Source organism: Asterias rubens, chromosome 13 (genome assembly GCF_902459465.1).
Source record: "Asterias rubens chromosome 13, eAstRub1.3, whole genome shotgun sequence".
NCBI classification, from domain to species: Eukaryota; Metazoa; Echinodermata; class Asteroidea; order Forcipulatida; family Asteriidae; genus Asterias; species Asterias rubens.
This window is the reverse complement of record NC_047074.1, coordinates 12,549,250-12,574,192: the sequence shown is the minus strand read 5'-3', so window position 1 is coordinate 12,574,192 and position 24,943 is coordinate 12,549,250. Positions and strand designations below refer to the sequence as shown.

General features: G+C 38.9%; 3 protein-coding genes across 4 annotated transcripts; 2 read left to right on the top strand and 1 right to left on the bottom strand.

Moving 5' to 3' along the window:
- The first annotated feature begins 2,424 nt into the window (after positions 1-2,424).
- Positions 2,425-6,276, top strand: LOC117298271 (PH domain-containing protein DDB_G0287875-like). Its single transcript, XM_033781420.1, has 6 exons — positions 2,425-2,946; positions 3,290-3,348; positions 3,766-3,849; positions 4,401-4,477; positions 5,386-5,469; positions 5,573-6,276. The coding sequence occupies exons 1-6, from the start codon at positions 2,453-2,455 to the stop codon at positions 5,837-5,839; spliced, it is 1,065 nt and encodes a 354-aa protein (XP_033637311.1). The 5' UTR covers positions 2,425-2,452; the 3' UTR covers positions 5,840-6,276.
- A 1,786-nt stretch (positions 6,277-8,062) lies between these two features.
- LOC117298790 (BTB/POZ domain-containing protein 17-like) lies at positions 8,063-13,057 on the bottom strand. The gene is made up of 3 exons (XM_033782121.1): positions 12,816-13,057; positions 11,260-11,641; positions 8,063-10,612 (listed from the first exon to the last, which is right to left on the bottom strand). The coding sequence occupies exons 2-3, from the start codon at positions 11,566-11,568 to the stop codon at positions 9,557-9,559; spliced, it is 1,365 nt and encodes a 454-aa protein (XP_033638012.1). The 5' UTR covers positions 11,569-11,641; positions 12,816-13,057; the 3' UTR covers positions 8,063-9,556.
- Positions 13,058-13,386: 329 nt separating this feature from the next.
- On the top strand, positions 13,387-24,743 carry LOC117298897 (intraflagellar transport protein 81 homolog). Of its 2 annotated transcripts, none has more exons than XM_033782271.1 (14): positions 13,387-13,473; positions 14,436-14,602; positions 15,758-15,852; positions 16,022-16,202; positions 16,502-16,657; positions 17,649-17,759; positions 17,988-18,072; positions 18,708-18,871; positions 19,283-19,525; positions 20,696-20,845; positions 21,629-21,757; positions 22,161-22,337; positions 23,009-23,212; positions 23,827-24,743. In XM_033782271.1, exons 2-14 carry the CDS (start codon positions 14,459-14,461, stop codon positions 24,010-24,012), a joined length of 2,025 nt encoding a protein of 674 aa, XP_033638162.1. In that variant the 5' UTR covers positions 13,387-13,473; positions 14,436-14,458; the 3' UTR covers positions 24,013-24,743. The 2 variants fall into 2 exon arrangements, with proteins under 2 accessions (XP_033638162.1, XP_033638163.1); XM_033782272.1 differs by having other exon boundaries at positions 13,392-13,454.
- Positions 24,744-24,943: the final 200 nt, after the last annotated feature.

Sequence of the window (24,943 nt, the reverse complement as noted above, 5' to 3'; positions counted from 1 at the left end):
AAAACGGTTTGGTCTTCCTATATGGACTCTTCCGAATTAATAATGAATATACTTCCGATAGAAACATTTATTTTAGCTTTAATTGCCAGGAATTGGTGGCCCTCGTCATGAAAGGAGGTGCCAAGACCGTGTTAGCCCGGCCCCCCTTCACTGCACTTATATGCCTACTTTTATTTATTGACAACAATTAATTATTTAGACAATAATTATAATTATTATTGTCACACACAAGAGGCCGTCCATGGAAAGGAGACCCCCTGCCATCAAAGATGTGCCCCCTGACCTTGCTCACAATAGGGGCCTAAAGGATCACTGTAAAACTCACTTTTAGTTTTAGGTTTTAGCTAAACAATCAAAGCTATACTGAGAAGAAACCATAAATAAATAGTGAAACTTGCAGGTACAAAACATAGTATTTATTATTTCTTCATTTTTATCCAGACCATACAAAAAGCTATAAAACAAAACATTGAGCTAATGAGCAGCGCCATCAGAGCGAATCAAATAATTAAAGTGGGGTGTGGTGGCGCTCTTCTTCATTTTATCATGCGGAGATTTCCCGAGTTAGTCCTGTTTTACACAGTTGCAGGTTGGGGGAGGTTGCCGTCATTTTATGAGCCTTAATTTTATAGTGCATAAGTGCACTTTATTCATGCACTCTGCTGAATTGAGGGCACCACGTGCGGGATGCAATATTATTTTTGAAAATCATATTTTGTAGATAATAAAAGAAGGTAAAGTTTCTTGCACGATTTACTGTTACCTAGTACATGAATCATGCGAGTGACATAATACGCCACATCACAAACATGCATTCTGAGTGAGGCATGTTTAACTCTATGAAGAGTGAACACTATACAAATTGTTGCACGCTGTGACGGGGTCCATGGCGTTTTGTACACCCGAGGGGGAAAATGGAACCCGAGGCGAAGCCGAGGGTGCCATTTTCCCTGTTTTGTTATACCTTTGTGTGATTGTTATTCCTCTTCTCGAAGTTCTGTTGTCATATTCAAACATTATTACGGCGGACTATTCATTGTTTAATAAGCAGACGAACGAGAAACAACTTCCTCGAACCCGCGGTTGTTACGTACACAGCGCGAAATCGACTAACGCTGGGAACGATCAAGGTGATGTACACCCGGTGTACATCACTTTTCATGTTACCCGGCGCGTCGCGAGCCATGTAAACATGCGTTTTTGTTGCGCGTCACATAATTGGTTCTCGACCAATCAAACTTCACAATTTGCACAGAGGTATAACAATCTATTATGGTTATCTAGTAAGCATTAAACATTACCTGGGTAACCAACAATAACTCATTGTGAGAACGGCTCCCTCTGAAGTAACGGGTAGTTTTTTGGAGGTGCACTTTATTTAGCGGGCACCTGAAAGCACACGCAATTATGTAACACCATGTGTGTGTATCTCCTTGCAAGGTAGAGTTTGTTCTTGGAGAACTGTCTTGCTTACTGCCGCGGATAATATGGGGGTTCGGGAGACTTCTCAGTTCTGAAAAGAACTGTCCTGTTTAAACTAAGGGCGGATGGTATAGAATATAGACTTGGACTACTGCTCTAAGTGTTTTCCGTCTTCATTCTCAATGCACCTTTTGCACTAACTTCGATGACCAATTGAGTCAATTTGTTCACAGATTTTGTATTTTATTATTAAACAAAATAATGTGAAGGTGCCCAGTGCCTTTGGCTAGCAGCTGGTGAACTTGAAAGTGTTGTAGACTTCAGTTTTAGAGGAAACCCTAGAGAAAGGGAGGAAAATGTAACCTAAACCACCGCCCAAGAATAAATAGATGACCCTGATTCTTCACCACCCCCCCCCCCCCTGCCTGGCAGTGATGGCCACTTAATTGGTAATTACTCAAAGTAATTATTAGCACAAAACCTTACTTGGTAAGGAGTAATGGGGAGAGGTTGATAGTATAAAAAAAAACATTGGGAGAAACGGCTTCCTCTGAATTGAAATAGTTTTCGAGCAAGAAGTAAGTTTCATCGAATTTGATTTCGAGACCTTAAACAATTTTTTTTTGAGGTCTCGAAGAAGTTCATCACTCTGTGTGATCATGGTGTGATGAACTTTGCTTCGAGTTCAATTCATCAATCGATTCATCAATCAAAAGGCATCAAACTTTCAAAGTCACGTTAAAATCAGTCACTTTTGTCATCTAAAATGACCTGCAACATTTCCAAAGACATTTCAAAGACATTTTTGTCATTTCAAATCTCGAAAGACGAGGAGACAAAACGACCACAATGTGGCCTTTTGGAAAGAATTATTCATGATCTCCAAGCTATTGGTGGCGCTATTTCATTACAACGGATTGTGTTTTTTATATCACATCATCATTCGTTTGGGAATTCACTGGTTGCATGCTAGCGGGAATTCCCCCGTACTATCTATGTTTTTTGTTGAGAAGCCACACACAAAAACGTCATGAGTCTATCCTACGCAATCGGTTCGAGAACTCATGCACAGCCGAAGAGGAAAGGAAAAACCCCAGCGTCAAAAACAAATGAATCTACGACGACCAGTGGAACTAAAACTAAATCAACCACAACAACAACAAAAGTAAACACGCCTCCAAAACCCAGAGTAGTCACCCTTGCCACTTTGAAGCAGACATCGGCAGATAGAGGCAAAAAGACAACTAAAATTCACTCCCGGACTCCTAAGAAAACAGCAGCACAGCCTGCAGTGAGAACTCACAAAATGTGGGACGAAAGGGAGAGCCAATCTTTGAGTGCAACCGGCAGGAATCCTATGTCAGTTCGAGGTGATAGAAACGCCATTGCCAGTGGTTATGCCAACAGAGCGTCTTCTTCTACTACGAACGGTCCTGCAGCTAGGGGCCGACTGCCTGGCGGTGATGAGTCGCTGAGCCACGGGCAGCCAACTCCTGATGAAGAGCGACGAGACACCTATCAACCGTGTGTTTTTAATTTGTGTTTTTTTTTTAATATTGAGTAAAATGTTTTATTTCTATGACAAATTTTGCAATTTGTGTTTATATAGATTTTTGAAATTATATTATTAAAAAAATGTTTAGTTCAAGACTAGACCCAGTTACTGGGGCGCTGTATTTTTTGTGAAATTTTGACATTAGTATGACCATGACCGATAATGTCAATATTTCGAAAAAGGAATACAGCGCACCAGTTACGTTACGAGGTCTAGTGCTTCAAGACTATAGTTCTGAGGTTCCTGAAGTATCCCCCACTGCACTTGGGTTGATGTTTTATCCACACTCCTCATGTTTTGTTTTATGTACAGTAATGGTGGATACACTCTTCATACGCCAAACCCAAAGAAACGAGAACAATTACAAAACTGTGAGTATAGTTACAAAAATATGCAAATCCAAAATTGAAGCTTTGTTTTCCACTTGCAATCGCTATTTGCTACTGTAATTAAGATTTTGACATTTAATTCATTGACAAAAATATTTGAAACAAATTTTATTCCAATTGATATTATAAATTTATATATTAAAATGGAGAAGTTTCCGTATGGCGCCACCACTTTTTCATTCGATATACAATAGTATAGTATCTAATTTACCTCAGTCAATGAGATATCCCTTTTTGTAAAAAAATGAGTGAAAAAGTGGTGGCGCCATATGGAAAGTTGTCCTTTAAAATGTGTTGAACTTGACTTGACAAGTTATTTATTTGAAACATCATTTTACGAAGTTAACTCTCTTTGCATCGCTCCATATTAAACAAATATCTGGATAATCTTCCATCCAGGTGCAAATAACGAATTGGAGAGACTGGCGGCGTACAAAGAGAAGAAGAGAGTTGGTCATGTCTCCATCACACCGAGGCGTGTCGGTGAGTAATATACACTTTGATGTTCTTTTTAAAAAAAACAGTGACAGTTTATTGGGTGTTGTTTTCTCAGGAGCAAGTAGACATTGTATTCAGTTGAAATTTTCATTATGTGACTTCCTTTAGTGAAGTGCAGTCACCCTACTCATATGCGATGATAAATGCACTACGTGTTTGTGCATGCGTCCAAGAATAATATTTATAGGACATGCTGTCGAGTGCGAACAAAAATTATGCAAAGATAGTGCAAGTAAAAACTGTTGGATTTGGAGAGCTACTTAGATGGATTTGAGCCTTAAGTGCGAGCTTAAAGGTGTTAAGCAATTTGTACTCCGCTGGGTCTACTGCTAGGTTATTCCAGTTCTTTTACAAAGTTTTAGTGTTGCCTTTGTATGCAAATTAAATTTTATGACCAATAAACAATCTACATGTAAAATCCATATCTTTAAGCTTTTTAGAGAATTTCAAATGATTGTATGAAAGAATGTTTTTTTAACAAGTTTTTGTTGGCATTCTTTTTTCTGGATTGATTTTCATATTTTTTGTGGTATCAGGAGGCGCCAAGATGTCAGAGGAACAGGTCCGCCGGCAGCAGGTTAGAGAACAAGAAAAAAAGAAATTTGACAATATTGTAAGTAAAAGCAGTTTTATGTGAAAAAAAAAAGTTTTTAAGGGAACTGCAATGGGAGACTTTTGAGACGCTGGTGGCAGTAGAAAAAACGGTCCTTTTATGCGGCTTGGAGTCCGTGCGCACATGCTCCGTATTGTGGGCATAGGTCTGAGCACGCGCACCACTTGGCAAGAACTGTGAAAAGGGACCGTCCAAAAGTCTCCCATTTCCTGAAACACATGGTAAAAGATAAATAATTCCTTAATTAATTTCAGCCAAACATTACCAAGATATTACAGCGGTTTAACAGCAGTCATTTTTTTTTCAAGTGTTGGGAGGATGGTTAAAGGAATTCCTGGACCTGGAAAAACTGAAGAGGTTGTCCCTCTGCTGCTGGGTCCCAGGTCTTATCGTATGCTTGGGTGGCATCCCTGGATACATGTAAGGTTTTATGGCTTTATGACTGGCCCAAGATCTAAGTTACCAAGATCTTACTTAGACTTGGGGGCTCCTGCGTCGTCCGACGCATGAGGCAGTCAACGCTCTCCAGGCAGATCGGTCAGCAGTCAGTGACCTGACGTCGCTCCACCCTCTATTGACCCTATGAAGGTCCTGCTGGATGGCCTGGTGCCAGTTCATTTTAGGTCGGCCTCTCCTCCTTCTTCCCGGCAGGTTTCACCACAGGACTTAATTGGTGAGTCTCGAAGGGGGGGGGGGGGGGGGGGGAGCCGCGATCTCTGCACAAAGATATTGACAAAATACAGAAAAAGTGTGAAGAACACCAACAGTCAGCGAGTCCCTAAAACAACTTCATTGAATCAAGGTGCTGGCACTGTGACACATGGTGACACTCATTGTTCAGACCTTGAGTTGTGTCTCTGAATGAATATCCTAAAATAAGCACCTCTCCTTGACGTTCTTTTTATCAGAGAAAGAGACAACAGTGGGCTGACGAGAAGAAGGCACGAGAAGATAGAGAGTTTAATGAAAAGAAGGCCAGAGCTCGAGAACAGGTGAGGTCACATTGAAGGTCAAAGGTTAAACAGTGGAAAAAATGTTGTAGTGTTGCTGAAAACTTTTTCTTGATAACAAAATAATTTTTGTTTTCAAATTCAGACCGAAAGGAACAAACGTAAGGAAGAGCAACGACAGATGGTTCAGACGAACGACAGACAGCGTTGGTTGGAGCGGGGTGGACTTGAAAAACTAGAAGGTGGAGAAGCAAGAAGATCTGGTACTAAAGACAAAGAGTTTGATTCAAATGAAAGCAGTTTGCAGGGATTGACGGACATGTTTCCCTTCAAGAGCCCAGAGAAATTGAAGGAGATGCTCCAAGCGGCAAATGGCGACGTGAATAAAGTCATCGATTGGCTTTCTAATTGAGTAATTAAAAGAACAACAATGGTGACCTTAACAGGCTTCAACCAGATCCTGAAAAGTCCTTAATAAGTTCTGAATTTGAAGAACTATCAAAAAGTCCTTGAAATGGTGTCTAAATTGCCTTGAATTTTATTGAAGTTGTTTATTGAGATGATGTTCCCGTCAAAGGAACTTGGCAAACTCCCTCCCTCTCATACTAACTTAACAAATCATGAAACTGTGATTAAGTAAATAGTTGACGATATTTATTCTAGTCATTGTGAAACCAACGGTTAGCTTGGTTGGATTCAAACTTGTGAAGTTTTTGAGAAGTTTCAGTAAAATTGGGCATGATGATTCAAGGAGGCAACGGAGGAAATCGCACTGGTGGTTAAAGGAACACGTCGAGTTGGTTAAAAAGCGTTTTTAACCTCTGGTTATAAAATACATATGGGTAGAAAGATGTTTTAAAAGTAAAATACAATGATCTAAACAAACATGCCTCGAAAATGGACGGTTTTCCTTTTACCTTGTCAACTATAACACTGTCGGCCATTATGGGAGCCAACCCATACAAAATTTAATGGCAGACCGTGTTAGTTCGCAGAGTAAAAGGAAAACCACTCAATTTCGAGGCAGATTTGTGTGGGTCATAGTATTCTACTTTTATCACCTTTCTACCTATATGCATTTCTACCCTTTTGCATTTTATAACAAACTGCTACAAACGCTTTTTATAGACCAACTCTCCCAATCCAAGGCAACGTGTTCCTTTAAGTCATTAGGGTGTTGGTTAAAATCTTGAGCACGGCATATGTGTCCTTCTTGAGAAAGACACTCGACTAAACTTTATTTTTACCCAACTGTAAATGGGTACCTGTGAGGGTAGAGATGGTTCTTGTGATTGATTTAGCTTAGTGTACTACATACTAGGTAGCATAGGCTGTATACTCCCCATGGAGCTGAAATAGTTGTACATATTTTTTATAATAGAAAATTGGAGTTGGTGTGTCAAACAAATTTAGAAGAAAAAAAAGGAAAAAAAAGTCAAATTAAAACTAATTGCTGTTGCTCTAGTATAAAAATGTATGAAACTGTACTATTATTAGAGATGTTAAAATTGCGTCGTGGATAAAGAATGTTAATTTTGGTTTTTACCCATACACCGATGTGTGTTAGCACTGTATACTCAGTACTTTCCCAACTCCTGTGAAAAACTATTATTAATATTATTATTCGACCAATACAAACAAACCAAAGTTACAATAGCTATTGAAGTAAAGCATACATGTGAAGCATTTATTTAAAAACTTTAAAGAAATGCACATTTTTACAAACATGGTTGAAGTTGCTTAAACATTTTATCAATGTTAATTTTTAAAAATTGTGTTGAAAACAGCAGTAACTAGTTAGCAGCAACAGAACATGCACCTCCAATCTCTGAATCAATTTACTTTGATTTATAAGCTACACATAAAGGCAGTGGACACTGTTGGTAATTACTCAAAATAATTATTAGCATAAAACCTTTCTTGGTGACGAATAACTGGGTTGGTAGTATAAATCATTGTAAGAAACCGCTCCCTCTGAAGTGGAGTAGTTTTCGAAAGAGGTAATTTTCAACGAATTTGATTTCTGGACCTTGGATTTAGAATTTGAGGTCTCAAAATCAAGCATCTGAACGCACTTAACTTCATGTGACAAGGGTGTTTTTTCTTTCATTATTATCTCGCAACTTCAAGGACCGATTGAGCTCAAATTTTCACATGCTTGTTATCTTATGCATATGTTGAGGTACAGCAAGTGAGAAGACTGTACTTAGACAATTACCAATAGTGTCCAGTGTCTTTAAGCAATTTTGTACAATTAATTTTACTACGATTAAAAAAAGTTTTAAGAGTAAATTTTGTTTCCAGGATAAAAATAGTATTTAAACTACAGCAGCATAAAATAAGGATCCTCCCCAGGACTGTTCAAAACAGGGGCATCCCATACATGTACATGTGTAATGGACAGAAATGTTGGAGGTTTTGCCTCAGCAAGCCGGGTTGAAATGAGATGTTTCTACTTTGTTTTTGTTGTTTTAAAAGCCCTACTGTGTGGGGCATTCTAACAAAGTTATTTTGTTGATTTTTGTAAGTTTCATCTGAAAATACTGATTTTGTGTTTTAAACTAAAATACTTTGTAGTACATAGTTTTGTTAATTTTGGTTTTACCCGTACACGGATGTGTGTTAGCACGGTATACTCAGTACTTTTCCAAGTTCTTTAAAATATCACAGGTATATCATTGTTGAACCAACGATCTTTGAAATTCTAGAGTAGTGTCCTACCAACTAGACCACCGAGATTGCTTGGTAGCTAGAATCCCTATTTGTTTAGCAGAGGACACCGCAACGATTTAACAGACGTAGTTTTTTAGCTATTAATGAATTATGAAATGCAATACACATACAATGTAGTCGGTAACAAATTGTCACGATTAAGAACTTTAAAAAGGGTTCTTATTGGAAATTCAAAACAAATTGTTAGCAATGATTGACAATGCAATGAATGAACCTTGAATATTAAAAAATATTAAAATATTGAAGTTTTTGCAAAAAGAATGAGAAGTTTACATATATTATTTTTTGTTGATTGGTGTTTGCACTTATCTATAGAATCCACCAATAAAATGTCTTAAACATCAACATTAACCTGGTTATTGTTTTGTTTTTAAAAGGTATTAAAAGGTCTAATAATTTGCCTTGTTTGGTTTTAAAAAAGCAAAAAAGGATTATTTTTATTTCACAAAAAAATACTTCAACTTCAAAAATACTCCTTCACAACAATTTTTCCCATCACAATGATGCAAAGAGACCCCTAGCATCAAAATAACATTTTTTTCAAAACTCTACCTGGTTCTAATTATTGAATATAAAAAAGATAACAATTGAAAACATCTTCCAATAAATTTTTACTTTTTTTTTGGGGGGGGGTCTAAAGTTGGCAATATTTTACAGTATACAATTTAAGCCTAGCTACGCTCAACCTGAAAAATGTCTACAACTAGTAATGACCCATAGCACTCTTTACAACTTATTTTTTGTATTACTTGGACTCAGGGGCCTGATGAAAACTTTAAAAAGATAAAAAGCGGCCCATTAGCAAAAGCTAGAATCAAGTTACGTATGAAAGAACTACAAAAATAAGGATCAATAGAATAGTGCTATTTGTAATAATTTGTTTAAACTCTGATTTGTCTGACTCCCTAACAAACTATTATTATTATTATTAGTTGTTTTTAACTTGGATTCAGGGACCTGATGTAAACATTTAAAGATAAAAAGCAGCCCACAGAAAAAGCTAGAATCAAGTTGCATAAAATCTACAAATATAAGGAAAAGTGGAAACATTCTGTTTGTAATAATTTTAAAACTCTGATTCAATTTTTTCGTGTATAAAAACTTCAGGATTGTTATTCAATGAACAAGTCAAATACTGATTTATCTTTGTAATGGCAAGACAAATACCACTACAGCTCTACTTTCTAGCATAAATTGTTTGGGTTGGGTCGGTAAAACGGTGGTTTTCGCGAAAATATTTTACAATTTACAAAAATGTTCACAAATTTTGATCCTATTATGAAGGGGTTTGGGTACTTCTTTGTAGGACACAAGCGCATTTTTCACTTAGCCACCGTTAAGGAGTATGAAATAACAACTAATGACCTTAATACCACTGACCCGACAAAAGTGTTGATTATTCTTTGTAGCTGTCCTGCATGTAAATACCGAGTGAAAACACATACTCACTACCGGCCAGAAGTGCCGGCTTGTGAACCTCGGTCAGACGAATCTTCCGGCGATTTTGCGTCTTGTTGCTGATCTTCTTGATGGTGCCGTGGTGTCTCCTCGTGCTTATCATCTGGAAACCAGCCGTCACCCCTTCTTCCTCCTTGGGGATGTAGCCCGTGATGATGACGATTTCGTAGTTCCTCTGTTCCTCGCCGAACTTATACTTGAAATTCATGTCGTGTGTGACCAGCTTTCGGTTGATGACCTGGTCTTCGGACTCAATGTACGACTTGACCTCTTTCTTGTAGGACACTGTCCAGGATTGTGGCATCTTTGAGATGGTGCACGGTCGGATTTTTCTGTCCACCACTGGGCAGGTGAAACTCATGTAGTCAAATTCACTGCTTAGGAAGGTGTCGCTGTCTTTGGTGTAGCCGGCTCCCCACGGAGAATCTGTGTACATGCGGGGTAGGATAGAGTCCATGGGCTCTAATTCTTCCTTGACATCACCGTCCGCTTTGTCCCGGAGGTTGGCATTCTGCGCACGACTCTTGTACGCTTCAAACATGTGCCTGATGATCATCTCTGGGTATTTGATCCCCAGGGGTGACTTCTCAACCTTTGCAAGCTCCGGGATTGTCATGTGAGAGAATCTGATGTGCGGCAGTAACTTTGTGATGGCGCTCTTCTGGCTCGACGTATGGCGCTTCTCCATTATCCAAGTTGCGACAAGGTTGAAGAGCAACTGCTCGTTGCAGACAAGCACGTTGTCGCTCTCGACGATCTTGAGGAGCAGTTCCAGGTTCAGCAGTGCGCGAGATTCCTCCGACGTCATCAATTTGAGGAACTCCATCTGGAGCTTGTTCAAGCAGCGCTGCTCCAGCTTCTCTCCGAGATTCTTGATAGAGACCAGCCAGGTGACGATGGTGTGGGTGTCGTCTTGACTGATGATTCGGGCGATGAAACGGTCACATTCTTTCTCGAGTTGGATGTGTTGATACTTGTCGGCCAATATCCTCACCTGAAGGATTGAGAAGAAAACAAAAATTTAGAGAAAGGAAACAAACCTTGAAGAAACGAAGAAAATTTACTTGGGGCGAGACTTGAACCTGCGACCTCCGAATTAATGTGCCAGCGCTCTACCAAATGAGTCATTCAGCTCTGACGTTAGCAGTCTCCTTAATTTGTCAATATCTTTGTTCAGGGGATTCCAGTTACAAGCCATTCAACCTTTAACCGATGTAAAACAAGGGATCACATCCAAGTTTTCGATAAAAATAGAGAGGCTCCAATTGTGGAGGTCACTGATTCCCCTGTGGTGTATTAGGCTGAGTAAAAAAAGAAACATGTTTAACGTCTGGGTTTCTCCAAAAAAGGAAGGAGGAGGGGCTTTTTATTTTTTTATTTCATGATGGCCGCCGTTCGTTTTAAGACATTCAGACAAATCATTCAGATTTTTAAAAAATAAAATAATTAATTTTGTGCTTTTAAATGTGCATAACAAATTAATAAAAAAAAGGAGGCAGCCTCTAAAAAGGAAGCGGGCGGGGGTACGCTAAACAAGATTTTTTTTGTACTCGTCCTTACTTGATAGAATATCTACCCAGTCAGTTTCCCTCATGGTTTATTACTTGATACAAAAGTATCCAAGAAGAAAGATTCACCCACCGCCACAATATTGTCCTTCGTCAGGTGAATCCTCGCCGAATAGAAGAAACTCAGAAACTCGTGGAAGACGCCCTCGCTCTCTTTTGTCTCCGTCAGAGAGATGTTCGCCTGAGTGGACTCCACCCACTGGGACCCCATGAACATGATGCGGAACATTTCGCTCTGGCTGGCGAGTATCATGCGGTGAGCGAAGAACTCCTTGTCTCCGACAGTCAACTTGACATCGCTCAGTTCTTTGTTGTTGAACTCCATGGCAATTCTGGTGCACAGGCTTGTGGGGCAGTTCACGTGTCGCTCGTGAGTGGTCATGATGATGTTTGGGTGGTGTTGGGGTTTCTGGAGACTTGGTGGTGGTACTCTGGTAGAGGAGAGGTCCTAGCTCCTAGAAAAGAACATAGAATCTGATTTAGTTTTTTATTCTTATCACACATTATTAGGCCTGATACTTCATGGAGGCAACAAGAGCGATTGCCTCCATGGCCCCTGGTCGTTGCCTCGATGCACTTGCCCTTTCGAAAACAAAGCCTACAGGCCTGCATAAAATACATTAAAAAAATACAAAGGTTTGAGACATTTTATGATTTATTTTAACCAATGGATAACTTTCCGTATGGCGCCACCACTTTTTCACTCATTTTTATAAAAAGGGATATATCTATCAGGTAAATTAGATACTATATTATTTTATTTCGAATGAAAAAGTGGTGGCGCCATACGGAAACTTTTCCTAACCAATATGTTCCCTCATTAGGCACTGATTGAAAGAACAAAACGCAGTGAGCGATTTCTCTTGTTATAACATAGCAAAATAACAAAATGTATGTTTGGAAAAGTTTCCGTATGGCGCCACCACTTTTTCATTCGATATGAAATAATATAGTATCTAATTTACCTCAATGAGATATCCCTTTTTGTAAAAATGAGTGAAAAGGTGGTGGCGCCATCCGGAAAGTTTTCCGTATGTTTTATCAATGCGATGCCAAACTTCGTGACGCAATTATAAATGCGCCTTTTTTTCCCCTATGTGTCGCAAGACACTTCTTCTTATTCTTCTTCAGTGTAAGTACAGACTCAATTACATTCGCAAAAAGCTTACTGCATTGGCGTGCATACGTTGGCTCGCAAATTACGAGACATGAAAGCAAGTGCATTTATTTATAGTGCAGTTAAAAGGGGGGAAAAAACACGCATAGTTTAGATAGTTTGTTTCTCATCTCACCTGTAGACGGCCAACTAGCTGTTGCCTGCAAGCTGGCCACTAAAGAGGGATAACTTTCTGTATGATGGAACCACCACTTTTTCACTCATTTTTACAAACAAAGAGGGATTTCTCATTGAGGTAAATTAGATACTATTTTATTTCATATCGAATGAAAAAGTGGTGGCGCCATAGGGAAAGTTATCCAACAGGCCTAACTTAACTACTAGTAGTACTATTTATTTACTAAGTAAATACTTTTTTTCTTTTTTATTCAAACTAAATTAAAAAGTAAAACAAAGTTAACTAAAGATTTATTTCAAAATAAACAAAATAATACAAATATAATAATGCTCACCTAGCTTTTTACTGAAGTCTGTTTCAGCGTCTACTCTTAATAATGTCATGCATGTCAGGGATCTAGGGTCTAAGTCAAAATCCGTAAAAAACGATCACTCATGCCACTTTGACATGCATTCGTCCCGTCATATCATCAACATACACGAAAGGAACGTACTAGCTACACAACATCAACACAATCACGTTTTAGAACCCGTTACTCGTTTAATACGGTGCAGCAGCGCACAAAACTAGCGTCCCTTTAAATTGATGTTGCATGTTGTATTGCACTCTCAGTGGGATACCCCTAGCTTGCAGCAGAATACACCCGCAATATTGAGACAAGAATACCTACAACTTACAGTTCTATTATTTTCAGCAATATAAATTATGAAATGAAGAAAATGGATCAATTCCACTACAGATACATTCATGACAAAACAATTTTAAACTTTGTTTCCAGTTTATGTAAACAACAAAACGTAAACAATATGGCAATATACGTACAAGCATAGATACACAAGCAAACACCAAGCTGAGTTTGTTTCCCACAATGCAGTGAACATCCGGGAAACTGAATACTTTCGTTCGAGATCTTTGGTTGCTAGCGCGGCACGTTGTGCTATTTGGAGGACGAAAAACCAAAGTTGGCAGCGAGGTAAAAGAGAAAAACATTGTTAAATTTATAACTCAAGTTCAACATATATTTAGCTGTTGTTGTTGTTTTCTTCTAACGATATTTAATGTTATATTAATGGTTGGAGAACCCTTTGTGCCTGTTTAGCTTTAAAATATAGTGGAAATGCGCTTAATTTTGTGAAATCGTGTTAATTACTGCGTTACCCTTACGTGTATGTCTTTTGCGCATTTCCGAAACTGCGCATTTCTTTTCCACATCTGATTATGATTTATTTTAAATTTTTAGGGCCAAATTGGAAAACTTTCCCTATCCCATAACCACTTTTTCACTCATTTTTACAAAAGGAAATATTTCATTTTGATTGAGCAAGTTAATTACTGTTTTATTTAGATTTTTTAAAGTATTTTATTTAGTATTTATTCATCTGTTCGTAAAACTCAAAGGACAAAGCCTAACTAACTAAAAACAAGGCTTAAAAAAGAGAATGAAAAGTAGTGGCAGGATACAGAAACTTTTCAAAATTTCCTCCCCGCCAGAAACATAACAATAAAACATAAACTGCAACAGACAAAAAAATAAAACATCAATTGATATTTAATAAAAAAGATAATGCAAGGGTTGTTGCATAACGTACAACCCTCTTCGCGACGGCGAAGCCGGAGGGTTACGAGCTACTTTTGAACGGCAAACAGGAATTTGGTCCAACACGTACAACTTCGACAGCTAGTCACCAGATTTGCCCCATTTTTGCCACTTTCAAAAATCATGACAAAAATTCTAAGGGCACGAGCTTGATCCTCAATGTCTAATGCATCCTTTCATAACACTCAAAACACCATTGAGGAAATACTTTGAAGAAAAAGGACAAAAACAGAACCCGGAGCGAAACGGCACTCTAACGTAAGGGTAGGGGGCCTTAATTAATTATTTACAGAAGATGTAAAGAAGTAGTTAGTTCGGCTGTTTAATGAAGTATTTTATTTGTCACTTTATTCTCAGGTTAAACAAGAGGGTGTTCCAAAATGAGTGAGCAGCTGAAGTTCATCGTTGAGCAGCTGAACAAGGAGCCGTTCAAACGTTCCTACAACTTGATCAGCTTTGACTCGTTAGAACCTTTACAGCTTCTTCAAGTGGCTAATGATGTCTTATCTGAAATCAATCCACAGGTAAGGAGGGCATAAGGGAGTGAAGGCGTGGAATTTCATCTTTGAAGGGCAAGGCCATTTGTGACCCGCTACGTGAAAATGAGTCAGGTGTTGACAATTTCAAGGATTGAGTTATATGCATGGCTGGAAAGAACACACCAACAGCAGTAATTTGGTATATTATGTCTTAGCTTTGGGGTGTATCGCGTTGCTGAGTTACTTCCGTTTGAAATTAGCCAATACATCATTTTTTCTGAAAAACGAATTACAAGTAAAGTGATGTTTTAAACTATCACAAAATTGTTGTATTCATAGCTTTATTGCCTAAAAGTAAGTGTTCTAAAGGTTAACCATGCAAATATATCTCTTAAAAAGTAAAAATAGAAATAAAATGTTTTTTTTTCCTCTTTTTTTTCCCCCACATTATACTGTCCATTACTTAATAACGCATTGGGCGACATCTGACTCATTTTCATGTAGCGGGTCACATTTTCACCTTGCAAGGGGCACTTCCATTGGGAAATATCTAATTTTATAAATCTCTGTATTTTAAACTCACTTCAGCCTTTTGCTGCGATGTTTGAATGTTTTTTTAATAAACCAATAATAATAAAAAATCTTAAAGTCAATGGGAAACTTTTCAAGGGGCACCAAGGCCAAGCCAGGGGGCAACAAAGGTCATGGCCTCAGTGACCTGCGTGTAGTTCCAGGCCTGGATTGTATACGTTTGGTAACTGGAACCCACTGTTTGTTGCAATCCTATATAATTGTAGATATATACATAATAAAACTAACCTGTGAAAACTTCATTATAAAAGATGGTAGCTCGTTTTTTGATATAATGCCTAAAATCTGGAGCGATTAGGTCCATGCTGGAGATCGAAGGTTCAAATCCTGCTCTCGTAAATTTGTCTTTGTTTGATAAATAAAGAAATATTTGAGGAGTTTAGCCACTTGTCTGTGCTTCAGAAAGTTACCAAAAGAAGTTGAAAGTCTATATTTAAGTTTAGTTCATGTTTTTGTCCCTTCAAAATCTTGTTAAGTCTACTTGTTCTCGTCAAACAAGGGCAGTAATTTATGACATCTAGAAAGAAGTTAGTGCAATCAGAACAAGATTTGAGCTAATGTAATGCCTCAGTCTCACAAGTTGTCTGATATTATTTTATCTAAAATCAGCACAAATTGGACATCCGTGAGGAAACGGCAGATATGACAGCGGTGCGAATGATGAACGAACTTCGAGTCTTGAAGTACAAGCCCAATGAAGACCCGTAAGTAACATTATTGATTGACCCTTTGATGACCCAGAACTCACAATTTTTGCCCAGCACTCTGAGCAAAATACTTGTGCCGCCCAGCACAGATTTCAAAATATTGTCCACCGTGCATCTCTTGCCGAAACCAATAATGAACCAGCATCTCTTTTAACCACAAAAACAGGAGTACATTCCGTCAGGGGTTGGTCTCCGGCTATAAACCAGTCATCTATCCCATCTTAGTCTGGCTGTTCCAGAAGATGCCAGAGCTCAAGAAGAGAGCCTACTTGGCTCGCTTCCTGGTCAAGATTGAAGTCCCTCCAGAGATTATACAAGATGATCAAGTGGCTGACACCTACGCTCAGGTTGGTATCTTTGGATCCTCGTATGAAGTAGCAAGGATTTGATTTCTCTGTTTGAAACCAAAAACCAATTTTTTTATTTATTTCTAATTGTCGGGCCAGTAAACTCACAGCCGGACAAGTCCAGCAGTCTTCTATTTTGCCGTTTAGTGTCTTTAGAAAAAAAACCTCAAATGTTGAGTTTGGACCTGGTAAATATCAGAGCTTACTTTACCCACAAGGCAAAAAGAGAACGTCTCTCTATGCATGGGACGAAAGCCAGTAACAATACTTAGTCTATGTTCCTGATTTTATGTTTGTAGTATGCTGAGATGGTGAACCAGTTTAAGGAGCTCCATAAGGTCTCGGAGACGCTCAAGACGTCTGGCTTCTCAACCAATGAGATCCGACGAGATATCACCCAGATGGAAGAAGAGAAGGAGCAGATACTCAAGAGGATTGAGCGACTTAAGAAACGGGTAACGCAATTTTGTTCTCTCCCAAAAATTATTGTGATTATCACAATCTTCCAGGCCTGTGTGATTTGTTTTTGAAAGGGCAATGGCACCAAGGTATTTTCTCCTTGGTAAAGGGCACCTACAAAGAAAATATTTTGGTTATCACAATCAGTGGTTTGTATCTTTCAGGCCTGTGTGATTTGTTTTTGAAAGGGCAATGGCACCAAGGTATTTTCTCCATGGTAAAGGGCATCTACAAAGAAATTGTTCTGTAGCATTTTAGGGGGCACCAAGGCAATGACCAGGGGGCATGGAGGCAATCAACGTCATTGGCTCTGTGGAGTAATATGCCTGATCATTCTTCGCATTCTACTTCTAGGACCCTGGTTCGAATAACGCCGAGGGCACTATGTGGATTGGGTTTTCAGTCCCTACCTGACTGCATGGGTTTTTCCTGGAATAATTCTCTGTGGGTTGTCCTCCCAGATCTCAAACTGAAACTTCCTTGTCTTTATCACCATTTAGGTTCTTGGCTAGTAGAGTGATTATTAGTTTGCTTTTCTGAGAGTCATTGGCTTCACAACCAGAATAAATGAAATGAATGTAATAAAAATCAGTTATAATTATGCTGTGTTGATTACGTAGTTCCCTGAACTCTGTATGTACACTTAATTTGTTGTTAATTTCAATTTTGTTTACTTTAAAGTATTTTATTGCCTGTGTTTTATGGTTTTTATTGTAAGGCGCTTTGGGGTATTTTACATAAGATGCCTTCTAACATAATGAGGACGCCCTTGTTTTGCTGCCTGCTTAGTTTTTTACTGCTCTTGGTCCATCCGTTTTTTTTTACTGCATCTCATATGGATTGTTGTAGGTTTTTACACTAATCCTTCGGTCATCATTTCGATTTGAATTTTTACTGTAGTTTGGCCATTGGCCTCGAGTGTAAAAAAACAATAAACTAAACTATCTAACTATCTTTATAAATGTATTTTCTTCTTATTATCATAAGGTTGAGACAGTTCAAAACCATGAGAAGATGCTGGAGATTGCAAGGAACTTCCGCAAGGAGCAAGATCGGGAGATGGCGCTGGCCCAGCAGAAACAGGATCAGAAGAACCAGGTGTGGTACCTGCGCTCAATTGCATAGCTCTGCTCACCTTAGCCCTTTCGTTACCAAACTGTTCTGACTTTAACAATCGCTAGTGTCTGAATTGTTTAATAGCACTTTGTGCTCATAGTTCAGTTTTTTTGTTTTATTCAACAGCCTTTTATTTATACTACATCTCTGTATTTTATTACATCTCTGTATTGATTATAGCTGAACTGTTTATCTGTTTATTGTTTGCAGGCTTTGCATGCTGATCAGCGGTTGTATCGTCTCACACAACAACTTAAAGACATCAAACAGTCCACTGTTGGCGCTTCTGCAGAGGGTAAGACAACAACAACAACAAATTAAATTGGGTTTTTGATTCATGGTTTAGTATTTGCACCTTGCAAATTTGTTTTTTTTCACTGTAGTATTGCTTTTAAATGAGTCATTTTTACATTGTGATTTTTTTTTTTATTTTATGTATTTTGACTGATTAAATTGAATATTAATTTGAATGCTGGGTACACGCCCCAATTTTATAAAGCCTGTAAGCACAAAATCTTATTAAGCACAGAAAACTCTTGCTTAGCAAAAATAGGTTACCAGTTACATGACACTATAGCTGTGACTGGTGGTACCATTTATTGCTTAGCAAAGGAATTTGCAGAGCAGAATTTGAAATTGGGCCCAGGTTTTAAGAAAACAATTAGCTATTGATTACCATGAGCAATATTGGTAAATTTGGGGTGGTAAGCGGTTTTCACTAAGCAGGATTGTCTAGCTGCTTAGTAGATTTTCCTCCTCAATTTAGTCAAAGACATTTTTCTCCCCCAGGTCTAATCAAGAAGTTGGGAGAGGAGTGCATGCATATTATATCTTGCATTTTGGGTAGTAATCAGTTTTCACTAAGCAGGATTGTCCCTGCTTTGTAGATTTTTCTCCTTAATGTTGTCAATGAAAGTTTTTCTTCTCCAGGTCTGATCAAGAAATTGGAGGAGGAGAACAAGGTCAATGCTTATCTTTGCCAGGACAAACTTCTTAAGGAGATTGACGCTAAGCGCAAAGCGTGTCAGGACCTGGAACGAGTCGTCAACGAGCCCGCCATGGGACAGAGTGATTTGGATGAAATAAACTCACAGGTGGGTTGTTTTTTTCCTATTATCATAAAGGAAACTACCAAGTGGGAACCAATTGGAGTATAACACTCTGCATGGCTTTTTGGTTGGTAACTTTTTACTGACGAGTACTTTGTTTTGGCGGGCTGGCGGACAAACTTTTGTAATAGTACAGGTGAAATAAACAGGCCCCAACTTCAAATTGCTTAACAATTTGCTGCTGAGCAACAATATGCAGGATGCCAGTCACAGATGGTACATGTGTATTTTAGTTGGTAACCAAAATGTGGTAAGCAGAATTTTTTGGTGCTTAGGCACTTGTTGTGCTTAAGCAGTGAAGCAGCTCTATGAAATGAGGCCCAGTACATTAGTGAAGTAAAAATATATGATCTGTCTTTGACATCGATTGAAAAATTAAGTGGCATTTCATTTCAGATCAAGACCATCAACTCGGACGTCAACGGCCTGATCGAGAAGCGCATGATGCGAAATGACCCCATCGACGACAAGATGTCGCTGTTCAGACAACAGGCCTCCATCATCTCTCGCAAGAAAGAGGCGGCGGCAGAGAACCTCCGGGAATCTAAAGACGAGCTGGCAGCTTGTCGTCAGGAGGCTGCTGAGAAACGAGAAGGAGTGAAGGGTGTACAAGGGGAGGAAGTCCTTAAAGGAGATGAGGTAAGCGTAATTTCATAAAGATGCTTAGCGGTAAGCAAGTTTGAAAGACAAGTTGGCTTCTCGCTGGCAGGAGCTAGCTTAGAAACGACAGGGAGTGAAGGGTGTGCAGGGAGATAAAGTTCTTAAAGGAGATGAGGTAAACACAATTTCATATAGCTGCTTAAGGGTAAGCAGATTTGCATGCTAGCAGAGTAATCATATTTCATAGGGCAGGGTGGGTTGAAATTGCACTAGCCTGCTAGCCCGAGACTACCAGATTTACAGCCGGGCTAGTGGAAAAATAATGCAACAATCAACATCACTAACAATAATGGACTAAGCTGATGGTATTGTAAAATGAAATACCTTTGGTGACTAATTTTTCGTGCTAGCTATAGTACAGAAATTTGCTTAAGAGTAAGCATATTTCATAAGGATAGCATGAATATTCGGGAACAAGCTTGCGAGACAGGATGCTCTCTAGTTTTAGTTTTAGTTTTAGCTTTATAAGACTTTACACTGGCATACAAATATAAATATACAAGTCGATACATAAAGAAACAATGAATCAAAATAGCTTAAAATACCAGTGAGTGAGTCAGTGAGTGGCGAGGAGGAACAGTCGACCAGCACCTCTACAAAGCCGTCCTGCCACAAAGAATGTCCACTGAAACCCACCCTACAGTAACAAACCACCCTTCCCACTGTAAAAAAAAAAAATAATAATAATAATAAAAGGGGGGGGGGGGCTTGAAGGCGGGACCCAAAAGATTCTAAAGATTCCAGATTATTTTCTATTCTAAACTCAGTTTGGGTACATTGGGTTGAATAGCAGAACAAAGATTAACAGAACACGATGAAGATTCGTACAATCCTGAAAAATACTATTCATTGTTCTATACAAATGTTCAGTATGTAGGTGCTGTTGTGATTGCCATTAATTATTTTTGCATACGTAGGATTTGAAACTTTGCATGGTGGAAATACGATATGGAAAGGTTTGCGGTAACACCATTTATGCCTAATGACTACCTCTAAATGAGTTGGGTGGTTCTGAAAGGAACCGTTGGTTTCAACTCGACGTTTCGATCAGTATGCTCTGATCGTCTTCTGGAGAATTTATACAATTGGTCCTTTTGGTTGGTGAGTTGTTGGCAACAGCTGACTCTATTTTCTCATTATTGATTGCAGTTCAAACGCTACGTGAACAAGCTGCGAGGGAAAAGCACGATCTACAAGAAGAAGAGGCAGGAGTTGGCCGAGTTGCGGGCCGAGCACGGCGTGCTGTCAAGAACGGAAGAGATCCTCAGGCAGAGGGATGAAGGGTTGCAGAAACAACTGGCAAGTTTTACATTTTGTAATGATCTTATCTGCCACAGTTAATATAATGCTCTAGAAACGTATTATTTTCGATACAACTAATCAGTACACCTGGATTATTGCTATGTGGCTGGGCTAAGGCCCCCTTACTAGAAATTACAACTTTTAGGAAATATTGTTTTGTTTGTGTGATTTGTGAATTCCGCACTAATTTAACTGAGTCTTAATGCATCTTATTGTGTATTTAATAGTCGTGTATATGGATAATTATTTAGCATTCTGAGAATCATTAAACTTCAAAGGAATGTGGTCAAATTTAAATCTGAGAACTGTTACTGTCAGATTCGTTTCTTATATTGTGTATTCCAATTACGGGTTATTACAGATTATTCTTCCTGCGTGGACATTATTATTATTATTTTTCTAATAACTTGTTCACATGTTACTTTTATTGTAATAATAATAATAACCCGTTTTTATATAGCGCTTTTCACACCCGGAGGGCGTCCCAAAGCGCTTCACATTATTACCCCTGGTCACTGGGCCTTAAATCACTCCTTAAACCATCTCAGCTCCCTGGTGGGGAGTATACAGCCTTGTGCAACATTAATATGCGCTACTCGGCTAAATCAATCACAAGTATATATCAATTGTATATATAGATACATTTATACATGATTTAAGTAATCAAAGAGTTAAAAAAAAAAAAAAAGATATACTTTCCCGTTAGGGGTCAAACATGGTAAATTTGACGAAATGAAAAAAGCTTTTGCTTTATTCGTCCTGATTTGATATCTTTTGCAGGCTCACCTTGAAGCTAAGAAGGGCGTGTCTGGTTACCATGATACCCAGGAGGAATTGGAGAAAGTGTCAGCCATTAAGAGCGAGCTGGACGACATGAAGGGACGGACGTTGGAGGATATGTCGGAAATGGTAAGAGCAAACAAGGTTGTTTTGACTTTCGATAAACCCTTGTACTGTCTGACCATTCAATATCATCCAACGTGGTTTTGAATAAGAAAATTAAAAGATCGGCGATGAAGTCTTATGAACACTGGCAGGGTTTAAGCTCGTGTCACTACTCTTTTTGTGTACCGATCATGAATGCCCATTTTTTTAACTTTAATAATGTTTTTAAAAAAATCCATGCAAATTTTCCCGGGCTCTAATTTTGGGAAGGGTCAAAGTGCATGCAACGCTCAGTGGTTGTGTGGAAGTGCGCATGCAAGTATATTTTCCATACGGCCTCAGTGGATATGGGATGCAGAAGCGCTATATTTTTCTGTTTTTCTGTTGTGTGAAAACTTATAATATATATACTAATGGAACCCGACAGGTCACGAAGTTGAATATGACGATCTCGGTCAAGAAGGCCGACCTGGCACCGGTCATCAAGGAGCTCCGGCCACTGAGACAACGGAGTCAGGAGATCGAGACATCGCACAATGAGAAGAAGTCTGCTTACGATACCCTAGCGGCTGGACTGGAGAGCAATCGCTCAAAGCTTGAACAGGTTAGCTCGCATTTACATCTTACGGTAATAAGAAATGCAAAAAATTGCATGCGGGTCGAAACGTCGGGCCATTAACTATTTTTGGCATTTACACCATCTGTCTATGTGGTTGGTAAGTTGTTTGCAACAACTAATTCTATTTTCTCACAATTTAGAAACATACATTTGTGAAATTGGGCCCAGAAAAATACTGCTTGAAAATGTCTATGCTATTAAAGCAAAAAAAAAAAACAATTGAGTGGGACACCAGTCGTACAATGTAAACCAACTGTAAATTTGGTTGGTAGTCCATTTCTGTTAAACAATTTTTTTCTGTGCTTAGCAAGTTTTTATAATTACAGGCTTTATGAAATTGGACCTAGATCTCAGGGCCCAATTTCATAGCGGTGCTTAGCGGCCGTCTTTGTGCTTACTGAGCGATTTCCGTTTCATAGCGCTGCTTCCCTGCTAACCTTCCGGTGCTTACTGCACAAAAATATATATGACTTCACAATGCAAAGCCATGGTAAACACGCAATATGGCCGCCCAATTTTTCTGCTAACCTGTGAAATATGCTCGCACCTTTCGCAATTTTTTTGCTACAGTAAGCACGAAAATTTGCTTACCGTTAAGCACCGCTATGAAATTAGGCCCAGGACTTAACGCCTTTTGAAAATCTCTTCTACTTTAGGAAGTTCGAGCTTACAGGGAGGAGTGTTCACAGGAAGAGAGCCGTTTCCATTATCTGAACTGCATGCGTCGTGTCATTGCCATGCAGCAGCAGAGAGTCTCGGATGAGATGAAGGCGTACACATCGTCCGACCCTACTGAGAAGAAGAAAGCCTTTAGGGATCAGTACACTAGAAAGATACAGGAGCAGGAAAACCTTGGCAAGGTGAGTTGAGAGGGCAGCCGTTGATTTCACCAAACTCTTCCTAACTTAGGATCAGTCTTAGGACTTACAACGAGCTCAGTTCCGTATCAAAATATATAGGACGCATTGAACCCATCCTAAGTTAGGACGTGTTACTCGTCCTCACTCGAGGTAGGATCAATCCTAGTGTTTCGTGAAATCGGCTGCAGGAGGGTTTAGGGGATCTTGCAATCTTGTTATAGTGTTTCTGTTATATTGTATCTTGTACTCTTTGTTGAAATCTTGGCCGAAAAAAAAGAGACAAAAAATAATAATAATAATGATAAAGATAATAGTAACAATGAAGTAAAGGTAGTCCCTGTGGTGGTTGGAGCACTTGGCACCATTCTGAAACGTCTAGATGAAACAGGAACAACTGTGAGGATGACCTGTAACAGAAGGCGGCGCTTTTGGGAACAGCGAGAATCCTGAAAAAAACCCTTGAGATCTAAGGCTATTGGATGTTGCCCAACTCAAGGAGTTACTTGCACAAAGGAATCTTTCTTTTGCATGCTGTGATGAGATTAAACAAAATAATAGTAACGATAATCAATTACATCATGCTGATTGTTGGATTGATGCAATGTCTTTTGCAGAGTCTTCGTGACAAGCAGAAGTCGATCAAGGAGAGCCACGGCCCAAGCATGAAGCAGATGAAGATGTGGAAAGACTTCCAGACATTGATGGAGTGTAAGAGGGATTGTCACCTGAACATAGGACAAGGTGACACCTCCAAGATGATCAGGGATGAGGCGAATCAGGAAGACAGACTCATTCTGTAACTTCAACATCCCCCGAACCTCATCTGAACCCTATTCATAGAGCTGCTTAAGCACAAAAAGTTGCTAAGCACAACAAAATAAGCGCTTACCAAAATAAGGGTACCAGCCAAAGTACTATATCATATGTTCAATTAGTGACTGGTCGGAAAGCGCTAAATTGGTTGATCTGGGTAATTTTGCCATGCAAGGGGTTCAAATTCCACTTGAGTGCTATGTCTGTGGATTGTTTTTCACAGGACTTGGGGAAAGTACTGAGAATAAAGTGCTTCATACACATCGGTGTATGGGTAAACCAAATAGTATTTGTTGTACCGATGCAAATCTAACATCTATCTGCCTTTATGGTCTGTGGAAGCTGATTCTCTGTATAGGGTTAGACAGAGTTAATAACCCCGTCAATACAAATTTGAAGACACATATAAAATCAAAAATCACCGTTTATTGATGAATAGTGTTTTATTTGTGTTAAGAAACTTCATTCCATTATAAATAAATCTTACTTGTTTATTTTTGAAATAGTAAAAATACCATTCACAAACCGTTATATAATTTATGTTAACACGTATGCATCATATTAAACATGTCAAAAGGGGGGGGGTTGATTCAGTTTTGATCTACTTGTGAGAATCGTGTACATAAGGAGCTAGTGAACGGTGGCATTAAAGGCAGTGGACACTATTGGTAATTGTGAAAGACTAGCCTTCACAGTTGGTGTATCTCATCATATGCATAAAATAACAAACCTGTGAAAATTTGAGCTCAGTCGGTCATCGAACTTGCCAGATAATAATGAAAGAAAAAAACACCCTTGTCACACGAAGTTGTGTGCGTTTAGATGCTCGATTTCGAGACCTCAAGTTCTAAATCTGAGGTCTCTAAATTAAATTTGTGGAAAATTACTTCTTTCTCGAAAACTATGGCACTTCAGAGG